The sequence below is a fragment of the Denticeps clupeoides genome, chromosome 20 (genome assembly GCF_900700375.1).
Source record: "Denticeps clupeoides chromosome 20, fDenClu1.1, whole genome shotgun sequence".
Classification (NCBI taxonomy): domain Eukaryota; kingdom Metazoa; phylum Chordata; class Actinopteri; order Clupeiformes; family Denticipitidae; genus Denticeps; species Denticeps clupeoides.
The window spans coordinates 12,557,119-12,584,237 of NC_041726.1; the positions used below are offsets into that span (position 1 = coordinate 12,557,119).

Here is a 27,119-nt window from a genome sequence, read left to right on the forward strand (position 1 = left end):
TTTCTGCAAATGGACATTTGACCAAGATTAATCATGTCCTCAATGCAGAAAAGGAAAAAAAACAGATAATTATCCATCATCAGGTAGGTGTACCAAATGTATTATGCAGCAGGGCCGATTTCATTATGAACTATTTGACTGCAAGTAAAGATGTGGAACTCCCAGAGCCCTGACCTCATTGTCATCGAGTCTGCCTGGGATTACATTTTTATTGGAAGTTGTTAGCTGTCTGGGAACTTCCAGCCGAGGAACTTGAAAAATGTTTTACTGTTCTGAAGGCAAAGGTTGGTCACACCAAATAGTGATTTGATTTAGATTTCTCTTCTGTTCATTCAATACATTTTGAAAGCATTTCTTGGTTAACTCAAACGTAATCTTGCAAAAGACAACCATCTACTTTCATTTAGATACAACTTGGATTTCAAAGCGTCGTCAATAACAATATCCAAACCCAAGATATATAATATGAAACAAAAGATTTTAAAAACTGATCTCTGTACTGTAATTACTTGTAATTACTATTACATGTTCGCTTCTGACGGAACAAGAAATAAACGCCGAGAAGCTGGTGAACCGGAACCGGTTTCCGGTTCGGAGGTAGTTCCACATCCGGCAGGGTTTTGTAAGCGGAGGGTCGGGGAGACGCAGCGAGGTAAGCGGCCACTTTCAAAGCGGTCAGTGAGTTCGGTGTTAGGGTCCGGGGTCTGGGGTCCGGGGTCCGGGTCTGGACTTTTTAATGCCGACCACCCGCTGAATAGCTGCTCTCTGAATTAGCACCCGAGCTAACAGCTCAATGTCGCCGTGCAGCCGAGCGGCTGTGGAGGTCACCGGGCGCTACGGGCTGTCCGGTCGGTCCAGTCGGGGCCAACTTGTCGTTTGACGTCAGCTATGGCCACAGTTCTGTTTCGTGCGTGCCAGGTTTTGTAAAGCGCGAGGAAATACAGTGATTATTTGCCGACGGACGTTTGTTATGACGTCATGACGTTTCGACACGGCCCAAATATTACCCCCAGTAGCGTGACACTGTAAACAATCAAAATAAATGAGATAAATCCTCCAGAGTTTGGTATTCAATAACCATTTTGGTTGTGTAAACACATAAGATTGATAGATGGATACGTTTTTGATACCAAGGTAAAATCTGAATTATTATCTTTGTTGATAATAATTCACTCGCAGGCACCTTTATTAACAATATCTAATACCTCAATTATTATGTACACCTACATAATTGGAAGGGTACAGATACAGACAGTAGACCACTGTTGCTGTATTCTGGTTTATTGTCTGGGCTGGTTCTAGATATATATTTAATACACATTCATTTCACACATTAACATCGGTGTGTACGCATCAACAGCCGAGCATTCGATTCATTAAATGTTCACCTCTTGTGCATCTGGTGCTTTCAGCATCAATCGCAAGAAGTCTCTCCCATTATAATAAAACCAATCCAGAGAAAATTAATTCTGAAATAAACAGGCTCTTATTAAACTGCCTAAGGTAATATCATTTATTTCTCATAATAAGTAAATAAAGAAATCGGTTTAGAGATGTTCAGGGCAGTGTTGAAGCTTGGTCTGCCCAGTTTCTAATTCTGCTTTGCATATAAAAATGGTGTGGGTGGGCACGCGTTCAAGCACATTCAATTAAAAGCAGACCCCAGGAATGCTTCGCTTCTACTGCAGACACTCTGGAGTAGAATTGCCATTTTAGTAAGTCCATTATAAAATTTGGATTCAAAGTACAGGGTGGGCCATTTATATGGACACACCTAAATAAAATGGGAATGGTTGGTGATATTAACATCCTGTGATATGTATAAAGAGTGCTTTGGCCATTCTGCTTCACCGTTCAGAGAGCGGTTGGATCTGGAATTTGTCCCCTTATGATATCATAAGGGGAAAGGTTTCCTCCCCTTTATCGTGCTTTGTCCGCCCAGAGAATTTCCCACCCCTCCCCTAAAACATTAACTCCACTTAAAAGAGGACCAATAAGACTTACACAAAAGCAAAAATGTAATGTAAATGCCAAATGCCGTAAATGTAAATGTAATGTCAGGGGACCTTTAAGTAATTGTGTCTTATTTTGAACTAGGATGCTGTCTTTCTCTCGTGTGCTGGTTGGCAGCGCCGTTCGTGCTCCAACTGCTGCTATAGCGGTCAGTCAGTGCGGAACCACGTCCATCACTCGCTTCAACAGCACTGCCGCACAGCAGGTTAGTCAGAGACAACCGCATTCGGAGCACATACATTCGTATTTAAAATTCTGTATAGATTCAATTAAGAGAAACTTTTTTTCTTCCCTAGGACAAGCCTAAAAAGACTAAATTTGGCCCTCTTGCAGACCAGGATAGAATATTTACCAACCTGTATGGTCGACATGACTGGAGGTAAGGACTCGAATTCCTGTTCCTTTGGGTTTTTTTTTTTCTTCTTCTTTCTTTTCTTTTTTTAATGTAATTAAAATCAAGGGCATTTTTTAAAACTGGTTAGGTAAGGTGTCCTCAGGATTTCCATACACTGCCAGTGAAAAGTTTGGACATACGTAGACTTCGACAGAGCCGTTTTGAAGAAACATATTTACTATTTGTTGTATCAGGAGAAAGTGAAGTGTGTTTGATTATTGTTCTTTCAGAGTTGCCTCTTTTTTACCTTCATGGCTGCTTTGATCACTATTGTCATAATTAAAAGCCACTTTATGAGCTGCTTATTATTATGAGCGAATTATAAGAAGGTGATCAGCATAAACCTTCAGGACTGTTGGAAATCGTGTCCATCGTCTAACTTAAGGTGGTGGAGCGAAGTGTTAAATGCTGCTATCGTAGCAAAAGCGCCCTGCTTTGGAGAGAAACAAATGTTCAACTTTTTGCCTTATTTGCTACGTAACTTGTTTTGTGTTCATTAGACCCATAAATGAGTAGGTGGGTCTGGTAGAAGAAAAGCAATGAACAACCGCTTGGTGGTTTTCTGTATCTTGACGAAAAGAAACCAACTTCCCTTATTGTTGGTGTGTAATTATTTTTAACGCACTTTACACCACAGCACAGCACAATCTTTAATGATTTTCTTTATAAACCGTTTAAAATGAGAGGAGACTGATGATTGACAGCTCTCACTCACGCTTCTTATCTTGAAGGTATTTGCTTGGAGCCAGTTTGAAAATAGGGCCTTCAGTCTGATGATCTCTACATGATTAATACAATGCTGATCACAGTGATGTCCTTTCCAGGCTGAAGGGTGCTCTGAGTCGGGGGGACTGGTACAAAACTAAAGAGATCCTGCTAAAGGGGGTTGACTGGATTCTCAATGAGATCAAAGTCTCTGGACTGCGTGGCAGGGGTGGAGCAGGCTTCCCCACTGGCATGAAATGGGGCTTTATGAACAAGCCCAGCGATGGCAGGTCAGTAAAAGTCTCAGCTTTATAAACTACAGTATTACACATATGCATGTCATTTGAATTTACTCCTGTATTTATGTAATAATGCATGTCTACATATATTTCAGACCAAAGTACCTGGTTGTAAATGCAGATGAGGGCGAGCCAGGCACGTGTAAAGACAGAGAGATCATGCGCAACGACCCCCACAAGCTGGTAGAGGGCTGCCTGATTGCTGGAAGAGCCATGGGTGCTCGTGCTGCCTACATCTACATCCGTGGAGAGTTCTACAATGAGTCCTCCAACTTACAGGTAGAACAAATCATGGGACGTAGCTATTGGATGCTAAGCAGCTATAGTTATATAAATTTTTCACTAGTCTTTTTAATTTATTTATATTATAACTTTAATATCTTCAATAGTGGGTCATGATGCATTTCACCTCATGTTGTTCTGGTATAACTGTGCATGTGACAAATAAAAATCTTGAATATATGGTTGATGTATCCACCATTGTCCTGTTAACTACTTATAATAGTAGCTTAACTAGTCATAATATGGTCTTATGGTCCATATTACCATAAGACATGCCATGAAAATTTGATTTTGAGAAATTATTTAACATTAGTACGAGTTCCCCTAGCCTGTCTATGGTCCTGCAGTGGTTGAGGGGCAGTAGCGGTTAAGGAAGCGGCCCCATAATTCGAATTCTGGTCCGCCAAGGTGCCACTGAGCAAAGCACCAAACCCACACACTGCTTCCCGGGGTGCCAGTCATAGCTACCCAGTGCTCACTAAGGGTGATGGTTAAATGCAGAGGACACATTTCATTGTGTCACCGTGTGTCGTGCTGTGTATCACGATGACAATCATTTTACTTCATTCAGCGATATCTATAAAGAGTGCTAGTCTGCTTCACTGTCCAGAGAGCAGTAGCTCAGATGGTAGCTCAGTAGCTTCAGGGGAAAGATTACACATGTCTGTGGCAAACATTGTTGTTGGTGAATGGTGTTGATTATGTCATTTACGTGAGTGCCCATTCACTTGAGTGCAACTCTCCTCCTTGTCCCGCCGAAACGGCGCATTCTCATTGCGGGACTGGCTTAAAGTGGCTGTAATTCTGCAAAAAGGATACAATATTAGGGGACCACTGATATAAATGCAAAAAAAATTGTCAGGCGACCTTTACCTAGTTATCATAGCTTCTGTTGCAATAATATGCCTTTTATTTCATAAGCCACTGTGGTGCAATGTCTTAATATGATTTTTCTGTATAGGTGGCCATTAATGAAGCCTATGCGGCTGGGCTGATTGGACAGAATGCATGCTGTTCAGGCTACGACTTTGATGTGTATGTGGCCCGCGGTGCAGGAGCCTACATCTGCGGAGAAGAGACTGCTTTAATTGAGTCCATTGAGGGCAAGCAGGGCAAACCAAGACTGAAGCCCCCTTTCCCAGCTGACGTTGGTGAGAAACTGGGATTTAAATCCTGCGTTCAGGGACGGGACGTGTACAGTTATATTAGAAAATAATAGGAAGTTGCCAAATGAAATCTTTCATGTATTAATTAAAATAAGCAAATGCTATCAATTTCAAATTTCTGGATTGAAATAAGTTTTTTGTTATTTTGTGTAAGGCGTCTTTGGTTGCCCAACAACGGTTGCTAATGTGGAGACTGTTTCCGTGGCGCCTGCAATCTGCCGCCGCGGTGGCTCGTGGTTTGCAACTTTCGGACGCGAAAGGAATTCTGGAACAAAGCTGTTTAATATTTCTGGTCATGTCAACACCCCATGCACCGTAGAGGAGGAGATGTCGATTCCTCTCAAGGAGCTGATTGAAAGACATGCAGGTACCTATGCATTTTAATGTCTTGGTTATTCTTCAGTCTGTTCAGGGCCTGTTCTGTGCTCTCTAATTCGCAATACATGTTAGAATTTGCTGAATGATCATTTTAGGAATTTGGTTGGACTAGAAACTATAAATAAGAATTGATGGACTTTATATGGTGCTGTATTGTGATTATTTGTTCTGTGAGTAGTAAGTATGCCCCACTTTTTTTCTTTTTTCCTTTCTTCAGGTGGGGTCCGTGGCGGTTGGGATAACCTCCTCTGTGTGATCCCTGGGGGCTCGTCTACGCCACTCATCCCCCGGAGTGTGTGTGACGATGTGTTGATGGACTTTGATGGGCTCATCCAGGCCCAGACTGGCCTGGGCACGGCAGCTCTTATTGTCATGGATAAATCTGTAAGTGAGGATGACGTAGCACAGGAGAGTCTTCTTTGGGGTGGGGGGTTCTATATAAAATACAGATTTACAAATTTTTTTGCTTTTCTCAGAAATCTACGTATCTATTGTTTTGGTAAAAATATTAATTGTATAAGAGTCAAACAGGCTGGTGAGGTGTGGAACCCTTGTTGTTGCAGACAGATGTTATCAGAGCCATCGCTCGTCTGATCGAGTTCTACAAGCATGAGAGCTGTGGGCAGTGCACCCCTTGCAGAGAAGGTGTGTTTTTTTGTTTTATTTTCTCCAGATTCTACAGAAACTAATTATCTATGAGTAGTTCCGTGCAGATTTACAATTTACATATTGATGAATAACCTTATTGTTTTATTGATTTTAAAAATTTTACAATGCCTGTTTTTTTTCCTTTTATTCAGGAGTGGACTGGATGAACAAGATGATGTGGAGGTTTGTGAAAGGCGATGCTCGAGAGGCAGAGATTGATATGATCTGGGAGATAAGTAAGCAGATTGAGGGTCACACCATCTGTGCCCTGGGCGACGGAGCTGCCTGGCCAGTGCAGGTACAATGCATATTCGACACGTGCTTGCAGAAAATGGACAGGCAGTAAAAGTTTTACTTCACATAAAAACTTATCTGAAGAGCATCTACTCAACATATATCCTTAAAAACCTATGGGTTTGATTAAAACATCCATTGTTTCTTATCTTGGGGGGAAAAAACCAATGAAATCACCCATTGCAGTCTACAAAAAGCAGAACAAAGTTACTCAGATTCAGGTTTTGGGAACAAGTGCTATACATTGTACTGAAGGTGCTACTAATGCAAATGTCAAATTAACCCCATCCCTCTTTTAACGTACGTTCCAGGGCTTGATCCGCCATTTCCGCCCAATTATGGAAAGCCGAATTGCAGAGTTCAGACAGATGAAGCAGGCCACAGCCTAAACCATCATTCTACTGACTTTCAGCCTCTGAAACATTTGACAGCCCCACCTCACCACTCTTCCTATTTAAGAAGGAGCATTTATTGCTCACCTTGTTGCCTGCAGTGTGTATCGACTTGTCTGAAAGAAATCACCATCCTGTCAAGACTGGCAATTGTCATTTTGAAAATATATTATATATATATAGTATTAAATAAAATTGTCCATTAAGACAGTGAATAAATAAAATGATTGGTGTTTGATTATCTTTTATTTTTTTATCATAACTACATTCTGACATTTTAGTTTTAAATTTGCCATTAAACATTGACACTGAATTTGTTAATACACCACAAAGTCATTTGCAATGTCTAAGCATCTGTGTATTACCTTACTAAAATAAATCTGCTAAGAGCAGATTGTTAGACAGCGTTGAACATTTCTCAAACTATTATTATTTATATGATACTTAGTATAAGAACCTTAACCGGTTAAGGAAGCGGCCCTGTAATCAGCAGGTTGCCGGTTCGAATCCCGGTCCGCCAAGGTACCACTGAGGTGCCACTGAGCAAAGCACCGTCCCCACACACTGCTCCCCGGGCGCCTGTCATGGCTGCCCACTGCTCACTCAGGGTGATGGGTTAAATGCAGAGGACAAATTTCACTGTGTGCACCGTGTGCTGTGCTGCTGTGTATCACATGTGACAATCACTTCACTTAACTTATGTAATGATAACAACATTCCTTCTAATTAAATGTAATTAAAACTATCTCCTTTAGTTCCAACATGTTTTCATATTTAAGTATAAAATAATTCTTTTGGGTGAGTGAGCACTGAATGAATATTTTGGTGCATTCCATAAACAGTGTTGGGTACACTGGCTTTACTACGAGCTAGGTGGCGCTCCAGCGCTTCCTGGTGCTTCTCGCTTGCCAGTGTTGCCAGAGATCGGATAGAGAAACCGGCAAATACCTGTCCTGGCTTTTAATGTTTTATGGACTGGCACTCCGCGTTGGGGGAGAGGAGTCGATGGCTCACTGTGACTCTGACTGGCAAACGCCACCAGCCACAAATACAACACATCCCTTGGATGCGCATGTGTTTAAGCGAAGGAGTAACAAGAACACCGGCGCGTAAAATACGCGAACCTGGCAGCAAGCTCCCCTCTCACGTGACCAGGGTCAGCCTCCCGGCCTGCCCGACTTCATTTCATTGGCTGCTTCGAAAGGTGAGGAACGGCCGACTGTTTCGGCGTACTTGTTCCAGAGTCCTGCAAAAAAAACAACAATAATAATAATAATAAAAGACAATCCGCTTTCGTCGGTATTGCGCCGCGTTCTGCTCGCAGACAAGATTGTTGCGCGAGTTGCGTGTTTTATACGTGGCCGGCGACGAAAGGTATTCATTTCTTTTTACTGCCGTTCCGCCGTTATTTGAATTGGCCCTCGTTTTGTTCGCCTTCGAGGATAAGCTAACACGACCTAGCTAAAGTTTTGAGTGCGGATAACCAGCTCTGCTTGTAATATTTCTATATTAGTTTGATCCGTGAATTTGATGCGGTGTGGCGACCAAGGCATGTAATATGTAATATATACCCCAGAAGAGCGTGTAACTGGATTACCAGCGAGATATATTTACCAGGTCCTGCTGCTAGTTGCTAGCTAACTAGCTAGCTGTCTGACGCGATCTCAGCGTTAGTTTGTATTTCATGCATCTTCCAGACTGAGAGTCCGCAAACATGGCCGCTGTGGACACTGCGCATTGCCTTTATTTTACTTTTGATTACTTGCTTGCTAATTGAAGCCTAAAGCACGATCTCAAGTGGCCACATGTCACGGATTATTTTGAACATGCACGTTTATGTCGGATCTTCCTTTTGCAAAAAAAAACAGCGTAAAACTGTTTCAGCCAAAGTAACGAAGCTTTGCAATACACCACGAAGCCCATCCAGAAGTTCATTTGTTGTTTTTGTTATAACTGAATCTCTAATTTCTGTAATAGTTATTTAAATAATGAAGTATGTCCTTTCAGGAATTAGTAATAGGGCAGTTGGTGTACTATGTTTCAGTAACTAGCATTAAAAATGTTTCGCGTTACATCTGCTCATTTATAACAACCATTAAAAATGTAATCTTTGTGATTGTGTTGATTTAAGCCTCTGAACGTGAGTTGTTTTATTCCAGCTCGATGCGTTGCGCTCCCGATGGCTTCAGATGTGCAAATGGACGTGGACATGTTGAATCTGGAACAGGTGGTGGTTGGGGACGGGGTGATGGACGCAGGCGAAGACATTAAAACAGAGATAAAGCCCCCACCCAGCATACAGACTTGTGAGTAAATTTTTTCCCCCTCTAATCTGTCGTTTAGTCTGTCCGTGTTCTTTAATATGCCCCCTCACGTCTTCGCTTTCTTGTTATGTTTTTAACTCGTAGACCAGCATGACAGTCTACAGTGTTTCCAGTGCTTCATCACCTTCTGCAACTCAAAGGCCAAGGAGCGTCATATGAGGAAGAGTCATCGCGAGGAGTACAAACAGCAGCTTCAGCAGGTACCAACTACCGGGTCCCTACAGTCGGGGAAGAACCTGGAAAAGAGAAATTTCCAGGCCTTGAAAAGATTCAAAATACAAAATAAAAAAATTACATATATCTGATTGACACATGAATGTATAACGGAGTACATAGTTCCTGTAAGACTGCTTAAGAAACATTTTTTTTTCTACTTTTACAACTACAACTGCAATGTTTAAAACCAGCGGTGGTATCTTTGCTGGCTGTACGCAGTGAACCATGTCACGTGGTGCTGTGTACGGTGCTTCCATATTCCAGCACCTCCGCAGCAGCTTGTCATGTACATTACAGCAGATGATCTACGGCCAACCATGATGGAGCCCATTAGGAAGAAACACTGATAAGCTTTTACTTTAACTATTTTCATGAAAATTTGACACTGAATTTTTTTTTGAAAAATTATTAAGAACCCTGTGTCTAAACACACAGGTCTTTTTAGGTGAATTTTTGCCAAATGTCTTTGCCAAATGTGAATTGCTTTATCCTTACCTTGCAGACAGACACCCTGTTCACCTGCTATGTGTGTGACCGCACCTTCCCTTCTTCGGAGGAGCTCACCCAACACCAGGCCTCGCACAGTACTGAGGACAAGCCTTTCCGATGCCCACATTGCAAGGGCAGTTTCCGCACCTTCTCTGAGGTAGTACATAAGAATAGGCTGGAGACCTGAGGTTTTAACAACAGCTCCTATGGTTTTTTCGCTAACACAGAAGCGATTCGACAAAAGCGTGCCATGATTTGAATACGCTTTATACTTCTGACTTGGTAGCAAATTGGGACCCAGAAAAATGTGTGATTTAATTATTTGCATTTTTAATAGATTGACATTCCAAAAAAACAGACTACAAGGGTGAAATGGATGATGGTTGTTCATGCCTGTGCTCATTCCACAGTTAACCGACCACCGTCGCAACTTGTGCGCCGAGCGCCACTGTGTGTGTAAGGATTGCGGTATTCTGTTCCGTGGCCCTGCCAAGCTTCGCACCCACCGACTGGCCCACCATTCCCAGCCGGTGGATGAACAAGCCGAAGCAGACGACGAGACCAAGACGTACCGCTGTGCCAAGTGCCAGCGTGGCTTCCAGACAGAAGCGGAGCTTGTGCAGCACCAGGAGAACCACGCTGGTGATGAGAACTGCAATGGCAAGCCACCGGTCAAGAAGCGTGGGCGACCACCAAAAAAGGCCAATGTGGCAGCCACTGTTTCTGAGCCAGAAAATAGTGAGAAGAAGGAGGAAGAGGCCAAGGAAAATTCAGGAGAGGAGGAGATCAAAGAGGAAGAAGCAGCCGGGGAAAAGAAGCCAGCCGAGCCTAAGGAAGGGAAACGCAGAGGCCGTCCGCCAAAGCAGCAAGAGGAGGTCCAGATTCCCTGTCCCATTGCAGACTGTAAGCTGACTTTCTCCAGCCTGTCCTCGCTCCGCTCCCACAAGAAAGAAATGCACGGCCGGCCGCCTCCCCCGCGGAAGCCCCATGCCTGCACAGAGTGCACGGAGAGCTACGCTCAGCCAGAGCAGCTCCAGGCCCACATGGCACGAGCCCACGGCTCCAACCGCCACACCTGCCCCACCTGCGGCAAGAGCTTTGGTCGCGAAAGTAACCTGAAGGCGCATCAGAAAACCCACAGTGATGGGGAGGGGGCAAAGGGGTAATGTTTGTTAGGCTGGGAGGGGAAGTAAAAGTCGTTGATCTGGTTGTATACATGGCTTGAGGTGTGGATGCTGGGTTTGGGACTTTTAAATAGACTTTGTGTTTCAGTGGTCAATATGGCAGGACTTTAGTGAGTGAATAGTGAGGTGGGACTTGGCAGGATGCGATTAACCCAAACGTACCTAAATTGGGAGTGAAATCATTGACAAACCACTGGTCCAATAGTCATTCAGGATATTTTAATAATGTTTTTTTTTCTATTAATATAATAATTTGGGTTGGAACAAATACTGTAAATTCAAAACATCCTACATTGAGTGTAAAATATAGGAATCTCAGATTAAAAACAGTTTCACTTATTTTACCGTTTTTATTTCACATAATTGGTGCATTGCATTATTTGTGTGCACTTCATTTTTAAGAAAGTAGAAATAGTCCGATTTTTTTTTTTTTCATGTATCTTCTAACACAAGTGATTTTTTTTTTTTTCCCTTCTGAAGGTGCTGTAAATCACAGGAAGAGGATGTGTTTTAAACACAGTTTCTCTTGTTGGAAATCAAAGAAAACATGAATGTTTTTTTTTTTTTTTAAAGCGAACCATGAAAATGTAGATTTCATTGGTTTTCACATAAATCTGTTCAGAATTGTGATTGTGCTACAGTGTACTTCTGGTTCCTGTATTTATGAAATTAAAATTCATATTATAAATGTATGCGAAATACGTAAACTTTTGTTGTTTGTGTGAGACTTATACTTCATAAACCTTGCTGATTAAACATGGTAGAAATAGTATGTGGTTTATCAGAAGAGTGACTTAATTGTCCATATATTTCTATTTTTGCCCAATATAACAAATAAATTGGATGAAGGATATTGTCATTTGATCAATTTACCAATACACTCATTGCATAATCACGGCTCACTGAAAATTGCATCTACATGTAAAGTTTATATTTAGCAGAACAAGACTTATTAGCATATTAACATGTTCATTATTAGGGAGTAGCGCTTCTTTTTATGATTCTGTGAAATCGATCATTATCGTATTTGTTACTACGGTTATCCTATCGGTAGTTCTCTAGAATAATCATAATTTAAAATTAACGTATTGTACGGTTTTCTTTTTCAGTCCGGAACAATATAAATGAACATATAAACTCTTGTATTCTGTTTACTGATAATAAGTTGTTTGCAAAAAACAATTAAAAAATATATATTCAGACACCTTCAACCTACCTGTTTCACATATTTTATGTCTAAAAACATAAAATTGTAATATTTGGTTATGTTTGCAATATTTGCATATTGGTTCCACTTTTGCATTATTGAGGTCTGTAGCAGTCGCAAAAGCATTTCACATATCATACCGTGTATGACTGTGTACGTGACAAATAAAATTTGGATTTATACTTTTTTAGATGTTGAAATTGACAAAAAGAACACAGTAATCGTGGGGTGGCGATGTTACGATGAACCATGATAGTAATGCACAGTAAATTAATTTGCACAGTAAATTAAATTAATTCGCCGATGGTGACCCTGGCACTTATTCCCAAATTCTGTCGCTTTAAGGGGACATAAACTCCGTTTCCCACAATGCCCCGCGCCCCCTCGTCTATCTCGCGCCTTTCCATCTTGTTTCACCCACCCCGAGCTTCGCCAGTGTCGTCGTCGTCGTGGTAAATAATGGCGGCGGTGGGAGGCGGATTTTCAGCCTCCGCTGCGGCCGGAGGCGTCGCCGCTTCGAGCTCAGTCCGCTGCCGCTTCCCGGGGCGCCCGTGCCCGTCCCGCAGCCAGCTGCGCTCGGAGAGGCGCCTGCACGTCGCTCGCCTGCGGAGCGGGGACCGTGAAGCGGCGGGGAAGGGGCCCGGGCCCGTGAGCCTCGGACTCGCGCTGAAAGAGGACCCGTCGCTGGTGCGCCTGCTTCGGATCGCGGAGAAGCACCGGCGACAGCGGGAGGCGGGATTCTGTTCCAGCGGGAGCGAGGAGGTGAGCGGGTTTTTATCTTTTTAGGTTTATAAGCGGGCGGAGACGAACAGCCATCATGAAGGGACCGTCACAACGACAAAACCCAACTCCTCTCCGCACGGATACGGGTTTATCTGGGCCTTTTCCCCGGCATGTGTGGGTTGTACTCGGGGGCTTGTTTTTTTTTTACTTTTTAACGCGTGTTGTAAAGGCTGTTCGTACGGAGCTACGCGATGTTTTTTCTGTAATCCTGGTTACTGGTGTCAGTGACGGTCCCTCCCGTTCCAGCAGTGTTGTCGGCTCGTGTTAATAATTAGGCATCTTTTGCGCGGGGCCTGGAAGAAATACTGAAACGGAGGGCAGTTTTGGGGCTTCGAGAAGTTTGTGAAGATGCGCTTCGTAATAAACTCGTGGAAGTTGCTCTTGCCCGGGGGAAAAAAACGAGCCGGCAGAAGTTCCTGCGGAAATTCTCGCAGCTGAGTTTTAGCCGCTAATTGAACAAGAATGGAGATTCGGGAGATTTGCTGAACCTTTTCGTTTCTGCCGGGTTGTCGGCCGAATTTCCCGCTCTTCCGACTAAAGTTCTTCTTCTTCTTTTTTTTTTTTTTTTTTTTTTTTTTTATAAATTAAGTCTAGAATGTTTTGCATTCGGCCCGGTCACCGGAAGGAACAGCGCCGCTGTTAAATAAAAGCGCAAACAGGTCTGGCGTCAGATGACTAGACTCGGATTCGTGTGTTTTTAAAAAAAAAAAAAATCCTATGCATGGTATCGGCAAGGATCTCACGATACGATACGTATCATGTATCTTATCAGCCACAACCGCTCAGTTGGCAGTGCGTTAGACTGAAGATCTGTAGGTGTCTGGTTCAGTCCCAATGCTAGTTGCACATTGTCTATTGGGCCAGTGGTGGCCGAGGTTTAAGGAAGTTTAAATCGGAAGGTTGCCACTGAGCAGGGCACTGTCACCACACGCTGCTCCGGGCACCCGTCATGGTTGCCGGTTCGAATCCCGATCTGCCAAGGGGCCACTGAGCAGGGCACTGTCCCCACACACTGCTCCCCGGGTGCCTGTCATGGCTGCCCACTGCTCACCAAGGGTGATGGTTAAAAGCGGAGGACACATTTTGTTGTGTCACCGTGTGCTGTCGTGCTGTGTTTCACAATGACAGTCGCTTCACTTTCACTTCGCTTGGGTCATGATATAATCATAGTCCGGCTTATTGTGATACTGTACATATTGCGATATTCTAGTTTGCTGAAAATGTAAAAACAGCTGAAATACAAGATGGCGTGTACGATCATATTATTACATTAATAACTCAGTCAATGCAACATAACTCAGAACTGGACTAAATTTGTGTACAAAAATATCAATATAAAATGTCCCTGTATCAATACAATATCACCACTTAAAATATCACTATATATAGCTGTATTGATATTTTCCTAATGTATTGAATGCATGAATGTGCTCTGTTGACCGACTGCGAATCAGGAGGAGAAGTGTAGGCGGGAACCTGTGGGGTTGCAGTAAGTGAAGCTCATCCTGCAGACACCTTGATTGCTCCCCCCTCTACTTTTATCACCGCTTTATTTATTTTTTAATTGTTGCAAATGGTGCACGCTTCCCCGCTCGGGGAAATCAACAGTGAGCATCTGCAGCGCAGCCTGAACCATCAGCAAGCAGACAGTCCGGTGGTTTTCTGCAGATCAGTCCACTTAGCGCCTGTGTTGATGCAACGAATGACTTCACAGAGCCCAGGCTGATGCAATAGGAAAATACAGGCAGCAATGTGGTCCTGTATAAGAGCTGACTGTGCTGCAAGGTGCCTGACTGTTGCACGATGCACGATGCTCTCGTTGTAGAAGCCGAAGCGTACCGAGGTAAGTAATGAATGTGCAGTCTTGAGGGTGGAACAGTACTTTACTTTCTCAAAATGAAGAATGCATGTTGAAACTGGGTAATTTGCAGTTTATCAGACACGATATGTACAATCACCTTTACGGTCACGGGCTTCATGATGCAGCATTTTCTATTTATAGACATACACATGTGCAGAGCTATTATGTTTATTACAATCTAAAAAGTCTCATGTTTTATGAAGATTAATTTAATAATATAGTGTCAGTAATGTGCAGGAATGTGTTTTATATTTTATAATGCTGTCAGTTTTAGGGCATCCAGCTAGATGGTCTCCTCAACCTGTTGTAGAACGTGAGAAGCTTGTTTGCTGGTTAATGTTTCCATGGCGTGCTGAGATTAGCCGTCTGTTGAAGAGATTTGCAACACCTTCAGGGTATAAGGGATTTAAGAACCCGCCCCCTTCTCCTTCAAAAATGGAACTCAAACATAAATAAATAAATATGACATATTGAACATTTTGGAGTTCCATAGTCAAACGGGAAAGAGGGAACTTTTCTGTAGATGGTGCATCATGTTCAGTCTGCTTTCATTAACATGCTTTCCCCTTCGCCAATCCCAGACCTCAAAATCAGTGAAGGAAATTGTACAAATGGAAACTGGGTAAAGCGTAGTAATTTGCTGTGGCTTTTATTCCTTAATGACAAGAGTGGTAGTGGTGATAAAGCGGTTATAACGCTCCTTTATGGTTTGCTCACGATAAGTGATCTGATCACCTTCAGCCAAAATATTTTTGCGGTATTGTGGTATGTCTTTTGGAAATTTTAATTTGGTTAGGTTAATGCAGCACAACATTTTCATAAAACGAATTATACTGTCAAAAATGTGCTGAAAATAAGATTCAGATTTATTCAGTATCTTTCAAGTTCGTGTGAACAGCAATAAACACACACACACTGCTACTAGTACTAAGAATAATGCTTCAGTGGTTATAGATCTATATGCATAACGAGAGAGATTTCACACCTAAATAAGAATAAAACACTTAATTGCGCCTAGACGAACAAGGCATGGAGAAGTTTGGGGTTTTTTTTTTTTAGAGGAGGCTTATTCTGTTTGGAGTCAGATTTTAACTTAATGCTTTATTTAGGCTTTTTGGAAATTCCAGTTCAGTAGCTTAGCATGACTTCTCAAACCAACCAGGTAACGCTGTGCTGTGAGTGGAGAAATAAATACATCTTCTGCTTGTGGAACCAGATGCTATATCATGAAACTGGTTTATATTGTGAGGAGTTTCTAGCCTGGTACAGTCAGCTCTAGGCGCGGTTGTCCCCTCATGCTCCGCCATGCTGCTGGCTTTAACATGAGCATGAATCTGGGACAGCATTGAATTGGAGTGGGCTTGGTTCTATTTAGGTCAGTCAGCTTGTGCACGTTTGTTGCACTTGCGAACTGTAATTTTTAACTGGGTTTACTAGGGCTGCAATCATCTAATAATTTTGTATACTTTTTAAAAATGACTATTGATAGTGTGCTATGCAACATGAAAGGCCTCTTAAAACGAGCTAAAAACCTTTGGTTTATTGGCTACAGAATTAAGTCCATTTAATCAACCTTTCTGTGAAACATTCATGATGTACATGAAAAAAAACTATGAAACTTAGCCTATTTGTCCTTAGTTTTATTTAAAAAAGGAAAAAGGGGTGTACCCCCTGCTATCGCCCATCTGAGCATAAAGAGAAAAAGTAAAGGTACAACATAGTAAAAAGAAAATAAATAAACAATGTTTGTCTTTGCGCAATGTTATGTGCAAAATAGAGATGTCTTAGAGCATGTGTGTGCAATGCATGTGCAATGCATGTGCAAGCCTGCGCCGCTGTGATGTACTGTGGGAAAGAAAAAAACATTGATTTGTGCAACAAATGCTATAAACTCACCCAAAAGTAAATCTTTTGAAGTGAAGTGATTGTCACTTGTGATACACAGCAGCACAGCACATGGTGCACACAGTGAAATTTGTCCTCTACATTTAACCCATCACCCTGAGTGAGCAGTGGGCAGCCATGACAGGCGCCGGGGGAGCATTGTGTGGGGACGGTGCTTTGCTTAGTGGCACCTTGGTGCCTCGGGATTCCTTCTGACCACTAGGCCACCACTGCCCCAAAAACTTGTGGAGATGCTGGGGATTGAACCCAGGACCTCATACATCTATACATCTACAATATGTGGGAGATTTGGGCAACTTTCGTTTAGATTGAGCTGGTTTTTTATTATTATTTTTTTCCATGATCATCATTTCAATGCCTAGCTCTCGTAACACAGGCTACAAATCAGTTAGCAATCAAAAATACGACATCTTGTAGAAACTTAAATGCAAAGAATTTACCTTGAATATTTTTTTTATTAGAATAATTAGTTGCTCGGATAGTCATTTCAGCCTTTGAGTTTACTAAACAGTTTTAAAAAATCATAGTGTTTAATCCATGCATATGTTCCTCACACAGGAGGACAGTTTTCCAGGTTTTCTGGCAGAGAGCAAAAGGTTCCTACGCTCAGGACGGAGTGAAAGTAAGTGTTTTATTTTGTATTTGTATGTATAAAACAACTTGTGTGTGATTTGAATGAGGACTGCATCTGCATGGGTATAACGACTTGTTCGTTTACTAGGCCTGGTCTCATTGTATTTTGTGTTTTAGGCAGTCTACTAAAACCTGAATCATCAAGCCAAGAAAAGCCTCCACCTGCTCCAGATCTTACAGCACTAGTGGACAAGGACCTCACCACTACACAAAAAAAGGAACTGAAGCCACTTTATGGGAAGATAGTAAAGAAAGCTGGAAGAGCACTTCAAAATGTCCCTTCAGTGGTTACAACAGGGGAGCAGGAGACCACCTCTTCATCAGAAAGTGAGCTGAAGCCCCTTTTTGGGAAGATTGTTAAGAGAGGTGAAAAGACGGAAGATGTCCCTTCTGCCAAGGTCAAGTCTCAGGGCAAAGCATCAGTTAAGCCTAAACTCATTGTGAAATTTCTTCTAAAAAAATCGACCAAAAAAGGGAGCCGGCAACAGGCTCTGGAAAACCTTCAAGGGATCGAGGACTCTTCCAAAGACAGACTGCCACTGGGACGGCAGACTCCTGGTTTGAAGGCTAAGATCAAGCAGGACGTTGGTGGTGGCAAAACCAAAAGCCAGACGAGACAAGAGCAAGAAAGCGAGGCAAAAGAAGTCCTGCCACAAAAGAGACAGCCGAAGGTCTTTTGGACCCAAACTCGTGTAAAAGGTAAAGGTCGGGGTCAAACGCACAGGAAGGCATTGAAAAGCAGAAGGCGTGTGAGCCAGAATGAGAAATCGGACGGTGCAAGCAATGAGAATGTGGTCCCAGTCTCCCAGAGAAGGAACACAAGGAATGCTCTGTGGGCGTCACAGAGGCGAAGGACCAAAAACGTCCTCGCTTCCAAGCAAGGGGTAGCTGTTTCTCCAAAACCTGTAGGCAGGCAGAGGAGGACATTGAGAGACACCGGTGCCTCACCTGAAGCTGCGGCTGAAGGTGGAGTCGAGGCAGGCCAGGAGCCTGCAGTCCCTTCACAAGAAGGGACATCAACAGACCCATCTCTCCAAACGAATAAAAGGTCATTGAATTTCAAGATGAAATGTCAGCATCCTTCGATTGGATACAGGAGGAGACCTATAGATGAAAAACACACGCACTTACCCGGAAGGCCGGTTCAGCATAGACGAGCTCGGCGCAAGATGGTCTTCTACAGCATTGAGTCAGATGGTCCTGCGCCATCTTCGAGCATCAACCTTCACCATGGTGATGGAACGGACAAACCTGTGGTCAGTGCTCGCTCTTCCAGGGTTATCAAGACACCAAAGAGGTTCATGGATGATGAGCGCATGTCCCACCTGACCTCCGCTAAGAAAGCTCTTCAGAACAAGACATCCAAAGACCACCAGGAGGACTATGTCAGTACGTCAGATGGTATGAATTCTTCTCGAATGCAGAGTTTAGATGTGGACCAAAAGCCATTTGGCCAGAAGGCATCTGGAAACAAGAGAGGATTACCAGAACTTGAACAAACAATAGATGAGGGTGATGGTTTTGGTACAGCAGATTCTACATTTAGTGACACCCAAGAGAAACAGTTGGTTCTAAGCCAGAGCTCAAGCCACTTGCAGATTTATGAAAATCTAAAGAAACTAACCTCAAACCTGGCTCAGAAGAGAGTGCAGAAGGTTTCGTCTGGAGAATCATTCGATCCAACTGTGGAAACTGAGAAGGGGACCGATGATACTGGTGACTCAGAAGGACCTGTGAAGAAGAGGCGGAGGTCCAAGCTGAAGGTGGAGGAGATACCTTCCCCTGGCGTGTTACGGAAGCTGGCTGTACAGCTTACACACCTGTCTCCTTCACTCCCAGGGGCAGATGAGGACAATGCTTCAATCCAGGCGAAAAGTGAGTGTACTTTTTTTTTTTTTTTAAATTCTCAACAAACCAGATTCTCATTTAGTCTTGTTCAATCCTAGTAGAGAGCGAGACACCTGTGGGAACCGGTGATGACCTGTGCCAGGAGGATCACGGTGACCGAGTTCTGGTGGAACAGGATGGCTGTTCCCACCGCATTTCTCTGTCCAGCAAGCGCATGTTCCATCTCCTTAAAAGGGCAAAAGTCCAGCTCATTAAAATCGATCAACAGAAGCAGCTCAAATCCTCCCAGGTATTGTGATTACTGTGCCGGGTGATTAATTCAATATTGGTCCTTTCAGGTGACCATTTTAAATGAAATTCTCTGTATTCCAGTTGCTCTCTGGTACAGTGAAGCTGAGAGGTGGGTTGGAAACGGCGATGACTAGTCCGAGGAGGATCCCTGGCAAAGAAGATGCTGTCCAGGTGAGCTTTGTTCTATGGACTAAAGAAATCAGACTGCAACCTGCGATCTGCCAATCTGAGATCCTAAAGGTCCCATGACATGAAAATTTCCCTTTGTGAAATTATTTAACATTACTATTGTCCTGCAGCTGCTAGAAATGGCGCTAGGTGTAAAGAGTGCTTTGAAGTGAAGTGATTGTCACATGTGATACACAGCAGCACAGCACACGGAGAACACAGTGAAATTTGTCCTCTGCATTTAACCCATCACCTTGAGTGAGCAGTGGGCACCCATGAAAAGCTCCCGGGGAGCAGTGTGTGGGGACGGTGCTTTGCTCAGTGTCACCTTCGAACCGGCAACCTTCTGATTACGGGGCTGCTTCCTTAACCACTAGGCCACCACTGCCCCCTTAGGTGTAAAGAGTGCTTTGGCCATTCTGTTTCGCCGTTCAGAGAGCGGCAGCTCAGATGGTCTGATCTGGAATTTCTACCCTTATGTAATCATAAGGAGAATGGTTACCTTATGTTTCTCATGCTTTGCCCACCCAAAATAAGTTTGCACCCCTGCCTTAAAAATGCTTCCATTGTCAGTCAGGGCTTGCAAACATGCGAAGCGTTGCAGTTGCTCGGTTTAAAATGAGTACAAATGTATATATGTTTTGTTCCATCACGTGAGATTTTTATTTTTTCTGGAAAACTGCCGACACCCTGTGTTCCAAAAATTGTCGTTGGTGAATGGTGTTGATGACATTATTTCTGCCAATGCCCCCTGACTTCTATAGGTCGCTCTCCTCCTCATCCCACCACTCTCCTCTTCATTAGCATTTAAAGCTACAAACACCAAAGCACTGCATCCTGGAGAAATATCTCATTTTGGCTAAAAGTGGCTGTAATTCTGCGCCAAGGCTGAATTTTTATAGATTATAGGTTTTATAGATTATTAAGATACTATATTATGGGATCACTAATGCCTATATAAAATGCGATTTTGTACAGAATTAAACCAAGATGGATATTTGCAATTTTACTTGTCCTAGCATTTAAGATGTTCCACATTATCTGAGTACCCATCATTTAATTTCCATGTATTTAAAGAAACAAAATTTGAAATGCTGTTACCTCTCATAAAAGTTCAATGAAATTCAAGGCAAATTATCATAACCCAGACATTCAAAGTTCAGTTTATATGTTATATTGATTAGTGCATCAGAATTAATTAAATATTCATACTATGCACCACATTTTAACTCCTAGTACTGGCTATCATATGTTAAATTTATCAGCATTCGTGTAGCTTTTAGACCAGTGACATTGTTGTCCTCTGCATCACACTGTCTTAGTCATTTTAGTTGCATATATTGGTATTGCATTATATATAAACTAGAAGTGGTCATAGATTACAGTGAGATTAATCTAGATTAATTTTCTTAATCTTGTAATTAATCTAGAGTAAGAAAAAATCTACATTAATCTAGATTAAAATTGCTCATTTGAATCTGCCGAAGGCATTTAGAATATGTGTGCTACCCAAATAATGACTAAAAGTACGTTTTTGAGAATGGGTTTCTCAAGCCAGGTGGCGCATTAGACCAGGGGCTCATCTCCTGTTTCCAAAATGCATCACAAACTGCTTGAGAAAGCTGTTCTACTATGATAATTGGTGATGAAAATAAATTATGTTCAATAAGATGTACTTGTGTTTACCAACTGTTTATTCAGTTAAATAGCTGCATCCATGTTACCACGTCACGTTTGATGTGGTCATTGCACAGTTCAAAGACTCGTTCTCACCCCCCCCCCCCCCCCCCCCCCCCCAGTGCAATTTGGCTAGGTATACATCCGCACTAAAATATCAAGGTGAAAGTCATCATAGTGTAGCGCTGCTTCTTCTGCGTTGTGTAATTTTTTGATTTTGATTCTTGAACCACAAATGATAAGCTGACACCCAAGAGATTTTCTGTGCAAAGTGTATTCTGTACAAAAAGCAAGGTCGCGTCAGAACATCGCATCTTTCTGCACCTCTCTCTACAATATATAGTATTAAAAGAACATAAAAAAATATTCACAAAATAACACACATGCAAAATATGTACATAAATTAAAATGAAATAAATAACCTTTTGCACACAAACCCCACGCACCTCTCACAGCTCACGCCATGTGTCCAAGAGACCTGAACCGTGTCTCAAAAACAAAATAAAAGTCTTGAGGAAATAAGAAATTAAAAGACACAAGAAAGAAGAAATATACTTATAAATCTAGTGTAACCATATAGCTCCGGCACAAGAGTTTGCGTAGTATAGACCCAGCTCCCAACCCAACTTTGTGAATAGATTAACAGAGATATTTTTTTATCGCCCAATAAGAGTCTCACGTTAACGCAGCACATTTTAATCGCCCGATAAGAGTCTCACGTTAACACAGCACGTTAACGCTGATAACGGCCCACCGCTAATATAAACATAATTTTGTTTTGCCCAGTTTTCACACCCATTATACATTGAAATATTTGGTGCAATAGTTTTATGGTGAGACTCGTTTTCTGTGTCCTGTGCATCACATGGTGAGTTTTCAAATTGCTTGTAGGGCTTTGGTCTGAATTTAGTACACACTACATACATGTCACACTTAGTTCTGACCACTAGTTATTTGGATAAAGAAACTGTTATCAAAATGTCCCATGCATCACACAGAGAATCATCCAAAAACAACAAAAAAAATTATAATATCATGGGACCTTTCAACTGATTTGAGGTTTATGATGTATAGTTAATAGGACAGTAAATTGATTTAAATTTATAGCTGATGTAAATGAATCCTTATTAATTCTTAAACTCAAACTTTGCTTCAGATGATGTGGCAAAAGATGCATCAACTGATCCCATGTCTGTTTACAATGAATTCTGTGACTGCACTAATACACTGCTCAAGAAAAAAGGAACACAAAAATAAGACATCCTAGATTTTTTTATACACAGTTTTTGTCTGATTTTGTTGTCAGCACATTCAACTATCAATGTAAATCAAATGTATCAACCCATGGGGGTCTGGATTTGGAGTCACACTCAAAATTAAAACACTACAGGCTGATCCAACTTTGACGTAATGTCCTTAAAACAAGTAAAAATGAGAGCTCGCATTGATGTGCCATCCTGGATGAGCTGCGCTACCTGAGCCACAAAACATCAGCCAGAAAGCATAGGAACTGAGAAGTGGTCTATGGTCACCACCTGCAGGACCGCGCCTTTTTTGGGGATGTCTTGCTAATTGTGATTGACTTATATTGTGTTTAAGTGTTTCTATCTATCTATATCTATCTATCTATATCGATCGATCTATCGATCGATCTATCGATCGATCTATCAAAAAAAAAAAAATGTATTATTTTTTTTTAATTTTCATTAAGCTTTTGTTGTTAGCGGCTTGGTTGTACATAATACAATACAGTGTAATTCATGACCAGTATCTGAAAAATGTTCTTTCCACTGTATATTTTACGGTGCCGTTGCTTTACAGCAGGCCCACCCACTTGGCGGCCCACGGATTAAGCATGTATGCCGCGCTGCAGCAGTGGCCCTGGGCCAGCCTCGTGCTCTGGTGCCAGATGACATCCCACGTCTTAGTGCTCTTCCACTGCATGAGAGAGAGGGCATATCACAGTCACCTGCGGAAGAAGGTACATGAAATTCTTAAACAGCCTTTCTTTTAATTAAAGAAAATTGTACACTTATTTTACACTTACCCTGTAGTTGGACCATGATGCAAACATCATGGTCCAACTAAATACTAGTTTTCTTTTTAAATGGCAAATAGTGAATCAGGGCCAAACTAAGCACTGTGTTTAACCACAGTGTAGTCAAATGGCAAACTTGCTGAAGCTGTAGCCTCATGGCTGCTTTCTTGTGATTTTTAATCTTTGTGTAGTGCTCCTCCTACTTTTTGACCCTTGTACTGAGCACAGAAGGTCTACTGGCTGGTTTTCTTTTTTCTTTCTTTCTCTAACTAGCAGTAAAGGATGTGTGTAGAAATCCCATCAATAATGAAACGCCCATATGCAGGCACTGGCCCTGCTGCATTTTAGTCTAAAGAATATCTGGACACAACTTTGGATGAACAGTAGTGGTGGATAGCACTTGATAGCATATAGCTTTACCACAAATGCATTGCTTTTATATTACTATGAATATTCTTCAGTTTCCCTTGCTCCTCTGTTTTTTTCTTCTTTAAATCCCTTATGATTGGTTGCACCAACAAGGACTAAATTAATCAGCATTTAAAACCAGTTTTATCTAGTTAGCAAAAGCAATAGAAATTTTAAAGCAATGGTTACCGCACCACATAATATTCTAACAATGAATTGAACATTAAATTAAGTTCTCTCCTTTCTATAAGATTAGAGAACTAACACCAGAGAAAGAATGATACTTGAGAAGTCACTGGACAGTGTTTTGGTCAGTGGATATGCTATGTATTTCTCTCACTTTTATTAACAGCATGGGGAATGAGAACCAGAAGGGCGTGAGTGACATAATTATTTCTAGATGATGATAATTTGCCACGCCCTTATCTACCTTGCACATAAGGAGTGTTATCAGAATTAAACCGATACAAACAAGAATGGATTGCTTGGCAGTTCTGTCTTTTCGAAGGGGAGGAATTAACTAACCGCTCGGCCGTTTTCCAGACAATGAACTGCTACCATGTTTTTGTGAAAACCATTAAAAGTTTATTTATTTATTTATTTATTTTATTCGCCTTGGTCACAAACAAAATCACATGCTACCACACATCATTTTTTTAAAGCTTGGACTAGTGAACCTGGCGTTCAGAGACACCCCCCACACGATTGGTCCAAAAACATCCCCTTGTATTTTTAGTTTAGCCAAAATGCCACTGATGGCCTGCTGGTTCTTATTCTGACTGTTATTTGTTTGTTGTAAGCAATAAAGCACCTTTCTATTGAGAATAGATTGCTTTTTTTCGTGCCTGGTGCCCTGTTGGTGCAACCCAGCCGCCTTTTTCTTACCTTTTTATTTTCATCTCCCTTTCCTGTTGCTGTTCTGCTGGCAGATGAAGGTGAGGTTTCTGACCCAGAGAGCCTGTCGTCTCAGAACCTGCAGCCCGTCCGCGTTCGGCGGCCGCCAATGTACAACAGCAGAGGCAACCGCTCGCGTCGATGCCTTCGCTGCAAGGGCTGTGTGCAGGAGGAGGACTGCGGCCGGTGCATAAACTGCCTGGATAAGCCCAAGTTCGGCGGGCCGAACACGAAGCGCCAGTGCTGCATGTGAGTTCAGTAACGTCCTTGGATTTGGCTCGTTATTCACCTTGTTTCTTGTATTGCATTGTGTTAAAGCTTTGAACGTTTAGTCATATCAGCTCTTGAAATACAGAGTCTGCCTGAAAAGTGAACAGCAACAGAGAAATCTGATACTTCAGGCCTCTTCTGCCTGAATGTGAATCCAATATTTTAAGATGCTCTAGTATGGTTTTGCTGGCAACATGATGTTCTCTGTGCCTCACAGCTACAAAAGATGCTCCCGAATTGAGCAGAAAAAAGCCATGCGTCAAGGGTTCAAATTCTACAGAGGTACGACTGTTTTCGCATTTCAGTTTTCTCATTCAGACATTTAGATATTTGATCACGTGATTACTGCACATTATTTTAGACTAGGGACGTCTGTGGTGTTCATTGCGTTTATACCGCAATTCTACGGCATTTTTAAATTGTCATCACGTAAAGTTAGTTGCACTGCATAGCCAAAATGTTGAACAGTGGTGATGTCATTGTAATTTCTACAATTTGTATATTTAATACAATGTAGTTTCCCCCCCAAGGAAATGTAATTAAATATTAACTTGAGTAAAATGATTGCTCTAAAATGATTCCTAACAGCTTTTCTCCCTTTTTGTAAATAAGAATATTGTGCAGCTCTCACCTTGAGTCCAGCCTTGTTCAACGTTTTATATGAAAAATGAGTGTTTATTTGGCATTTGATATTATTTGGGTGGATTTCTGCGCCACACTGTGTGCATTTGCAGGAAAACATTGAGGGGAGTGAATTTGTGCATTTGAGCATGGCAGCCGTGTGGCTCCATTTGAAAATAAAACTCAAAAATCTGCTTTAAAGTCGCAGCTAACAGCGTTCATTGCTTTCATGGTGTCTTGGGAACGGTGTCAGCCTTTCACGTGTTTCTGTGTAGCACCACCTTTTGTATTTCTCTCTGAAACTGCATCTCCACCAGCTGCTCCTCTGCGGCAGACCACAGATTGTCCAACCATATAAAACCGAAGCGGCACAACAGACCATTAGACTGGTGGAATTCAACCAGGCTGAAGTCAGCTAATGCGAATATCTGGTCTATGGGAGTCTGAAGGTTAATATTGTCCAGTGCTGTTGCTCGTTTAACATGTGACTTTAACACATTTGTGATCAGTTGCAGAGCACAGAGGATCTTTAGTTGTGGAATACGTAGCACAAGTGGTGCTGCATGTGCAATCCAGCAGTAAATTTTGTTTTCCATCATGCCCCCCTGTGTGTTTCTCCTCAGTCCAGGTGAGGGGTCGCCGGCGCTTGTCCGCCAGCGGCGACATCTCCACGGACGACGAGGACGAGGAGGCAGAAGGAGGCGAGGTGGATGCAGACCCCTCTAATTCCCAGAGTCCCACCTCCACCAGGACACTGCTACGGAGGCGGGTCACACCACGTCGCTATAGTGACCTGCTGGAGTCGCACTCTGACACAGACTCATCAGACATTCTTGTGGGCCGAAAGAGCACTACTACCACACCCGGTCACGGTAATGTCACATCAGCCTTTGACTGGTTCTTTTGTGAATATGCTGGTATTGCAGATCATTCAGTGACTGTGCTAACGGGTCACCTGGTGCTGTTTTTATTCTGATTAGAATTATACAAAAAGAGAAACTTTCCATGGAAAAAATGCATTTTAGTCCAATATAGTCTTCAAAAAAAGACATCCTCGAGGGATTTATTTATTTTATTTTTTTCTCAATCCACTTTATTTGGATATGAAATTTTAATAACACAATTCCTCAAAATTATTCTTTGGTTATAAATGTTACACATGTTAAATATGAAATTAAGGCTGTCAGTTGGTTATAATTCATTATTCACACATTTTGTAATTAATCCTGTTTAGTGTATATTTAAAATTCAGACAAATGTAGGAAAGAGGGTCAGACACAAAGATGATCTGGTCTTTCTATTTACTTGAATCAACAAAACACTTTGCCGACTCTGATTGTAAATAAATTTGAAAGAAAATTTGAAAGAAAATTGTTTTTATCTGGTCGCACCCGATTTACACTCCCTGCACCCCTGAACAAAAGATGCACCCCAGGCACACAGAACAAATCTCAAGCACGTGGCACCCGTCTTTGAGCATCTCAGCTGCACTGTCGGCCCATCATCTCAATCGGCCTCAAAATGTTGTCGTATATGTATATATTGTATTATTTATAATTAATAGCAAATTGCATAAAAGTGATGTGGTAATTGCTTGTCATTTGTGCCAAACAGACCCTGCCAGTACGTTGTCTGGAGAACCCAGTGATGCAACAAAGTCCAGGAGACCTGGCTTTTCCAGGTTTGGTCGTCGGCGATTTGACAAGGTAAAATTTCCCAAACTGCATGTGT

At 42.1% G+C, this 27,119-nt stretch overlaps 3 protein-coding genes across 5 annotated transcripts in view; all 3 read left to right on the forward strand.

Moving 5' to 3' along the window:
• The first annotated feature begins 579 nt into the window (after nt 1-579).
• ndufv1 (NADH:ubiquinone oxidoreductase core subunit V1) lies at nt 580-6,812 on the forward strand. Its single transcript, XM_028963720.1, has 11 exons — nt 580-652; nt 2,098-2,218; nt 2,310-2,392; nt 3,232-3,402; nt 3,507-3,690; nt 4,655-4,844; nt 5,014-5,226; nt 5,455-5,621; nt 5,801-5,882; nt 6,038-6,183; nt 6,491-6,812. The coding sequence occupies exons 2-11, from the start codon at nt 2,099-2,101 to the stop codon at nt 6,566-6,568; spliced, it is 1,434 nt and encodes a 477-aa protein (XP_028819553.1). The 5' UTR covers nt 580-652; nt 2,098; the 3' UTR covers nt 6,569-6,812.
• A 919-nt stretch (nt 6,813-7,731) lies between these two features.
• znf576.2 (zinc finger protein 576, tandem duplicate 2) lies at nt 7,732-11,637 on the forward strand. The gene is made up of 5 exons (XM_028963753.1): nt 7,732-7,775; nt 8,731-8,877; nt 8,980-9,095; nt 9,614-9,757; nt 10,011-11,637. The coding sequence occupies exons 2-5, from the start codon at nt 8,751-8,753 to the stop codon at nt 10,764-10,766; spliced, it is 1,143 nt and encodes a 380-aa protein (XP_028819586.1). The 5' UTR covers nt 7,732-7,775; nt 8,731-8,750; the 3' UTR covers nt 10,767-11,637.
• A 766-nt stretch (nt 11,638-12,403) lies between these two features.
• Nucleotides 12,404-27,119, forward strand: part of kmt2ba (lysine (K)-specific methyltransferase 2Ba) — a 28,862-nt gene continuing 14,146 nt past the window's right edge. For 2 of the 3 annotated variants that reach the window (XM_028963667.1, XM_028963669.1), the window contains exons 1-10: nt 12,404-12,753; nt 17,099-17,162; nt 17,291-19,048; nt 19,120-19,310; nt 19,394-19,483; nt 22,979-23,138; nt 24,533-24,746; nt 24,985-25,049; nt 26,012-26,260; nt 27,003-27,094. In XM_028963667.1, coding sequence (XP_028819500.1) covers nt 12,451-12,753; nt 17,099-17,162; nt 17,291-19,048; nt 19,120-19,310; nt 19,394-19,483; nt 22,979-23,138; nt 24,533-24,746; nt 24,985-25,049; nt 26,012-26,260; nt 27,003-27,094 — 3,186 coding nt within the window. In that variant the 5' untranslated portion in view covers nt 12,404-12,450. The remainder of the gene's footprint in view (nt 12,754-17,098; nt 17,163-17,290; nt 19,049-19,119; nt 19,311-19,393; nt 19,484-22,978; nt 23,139-24,532; nt 24,747-24,984; nt 25,050-26,011; nt 26,261-27,002; nt 27,095-27,119) is intronic. The other variant, XM_028963668.1, reaches the window with a different exon arrangement.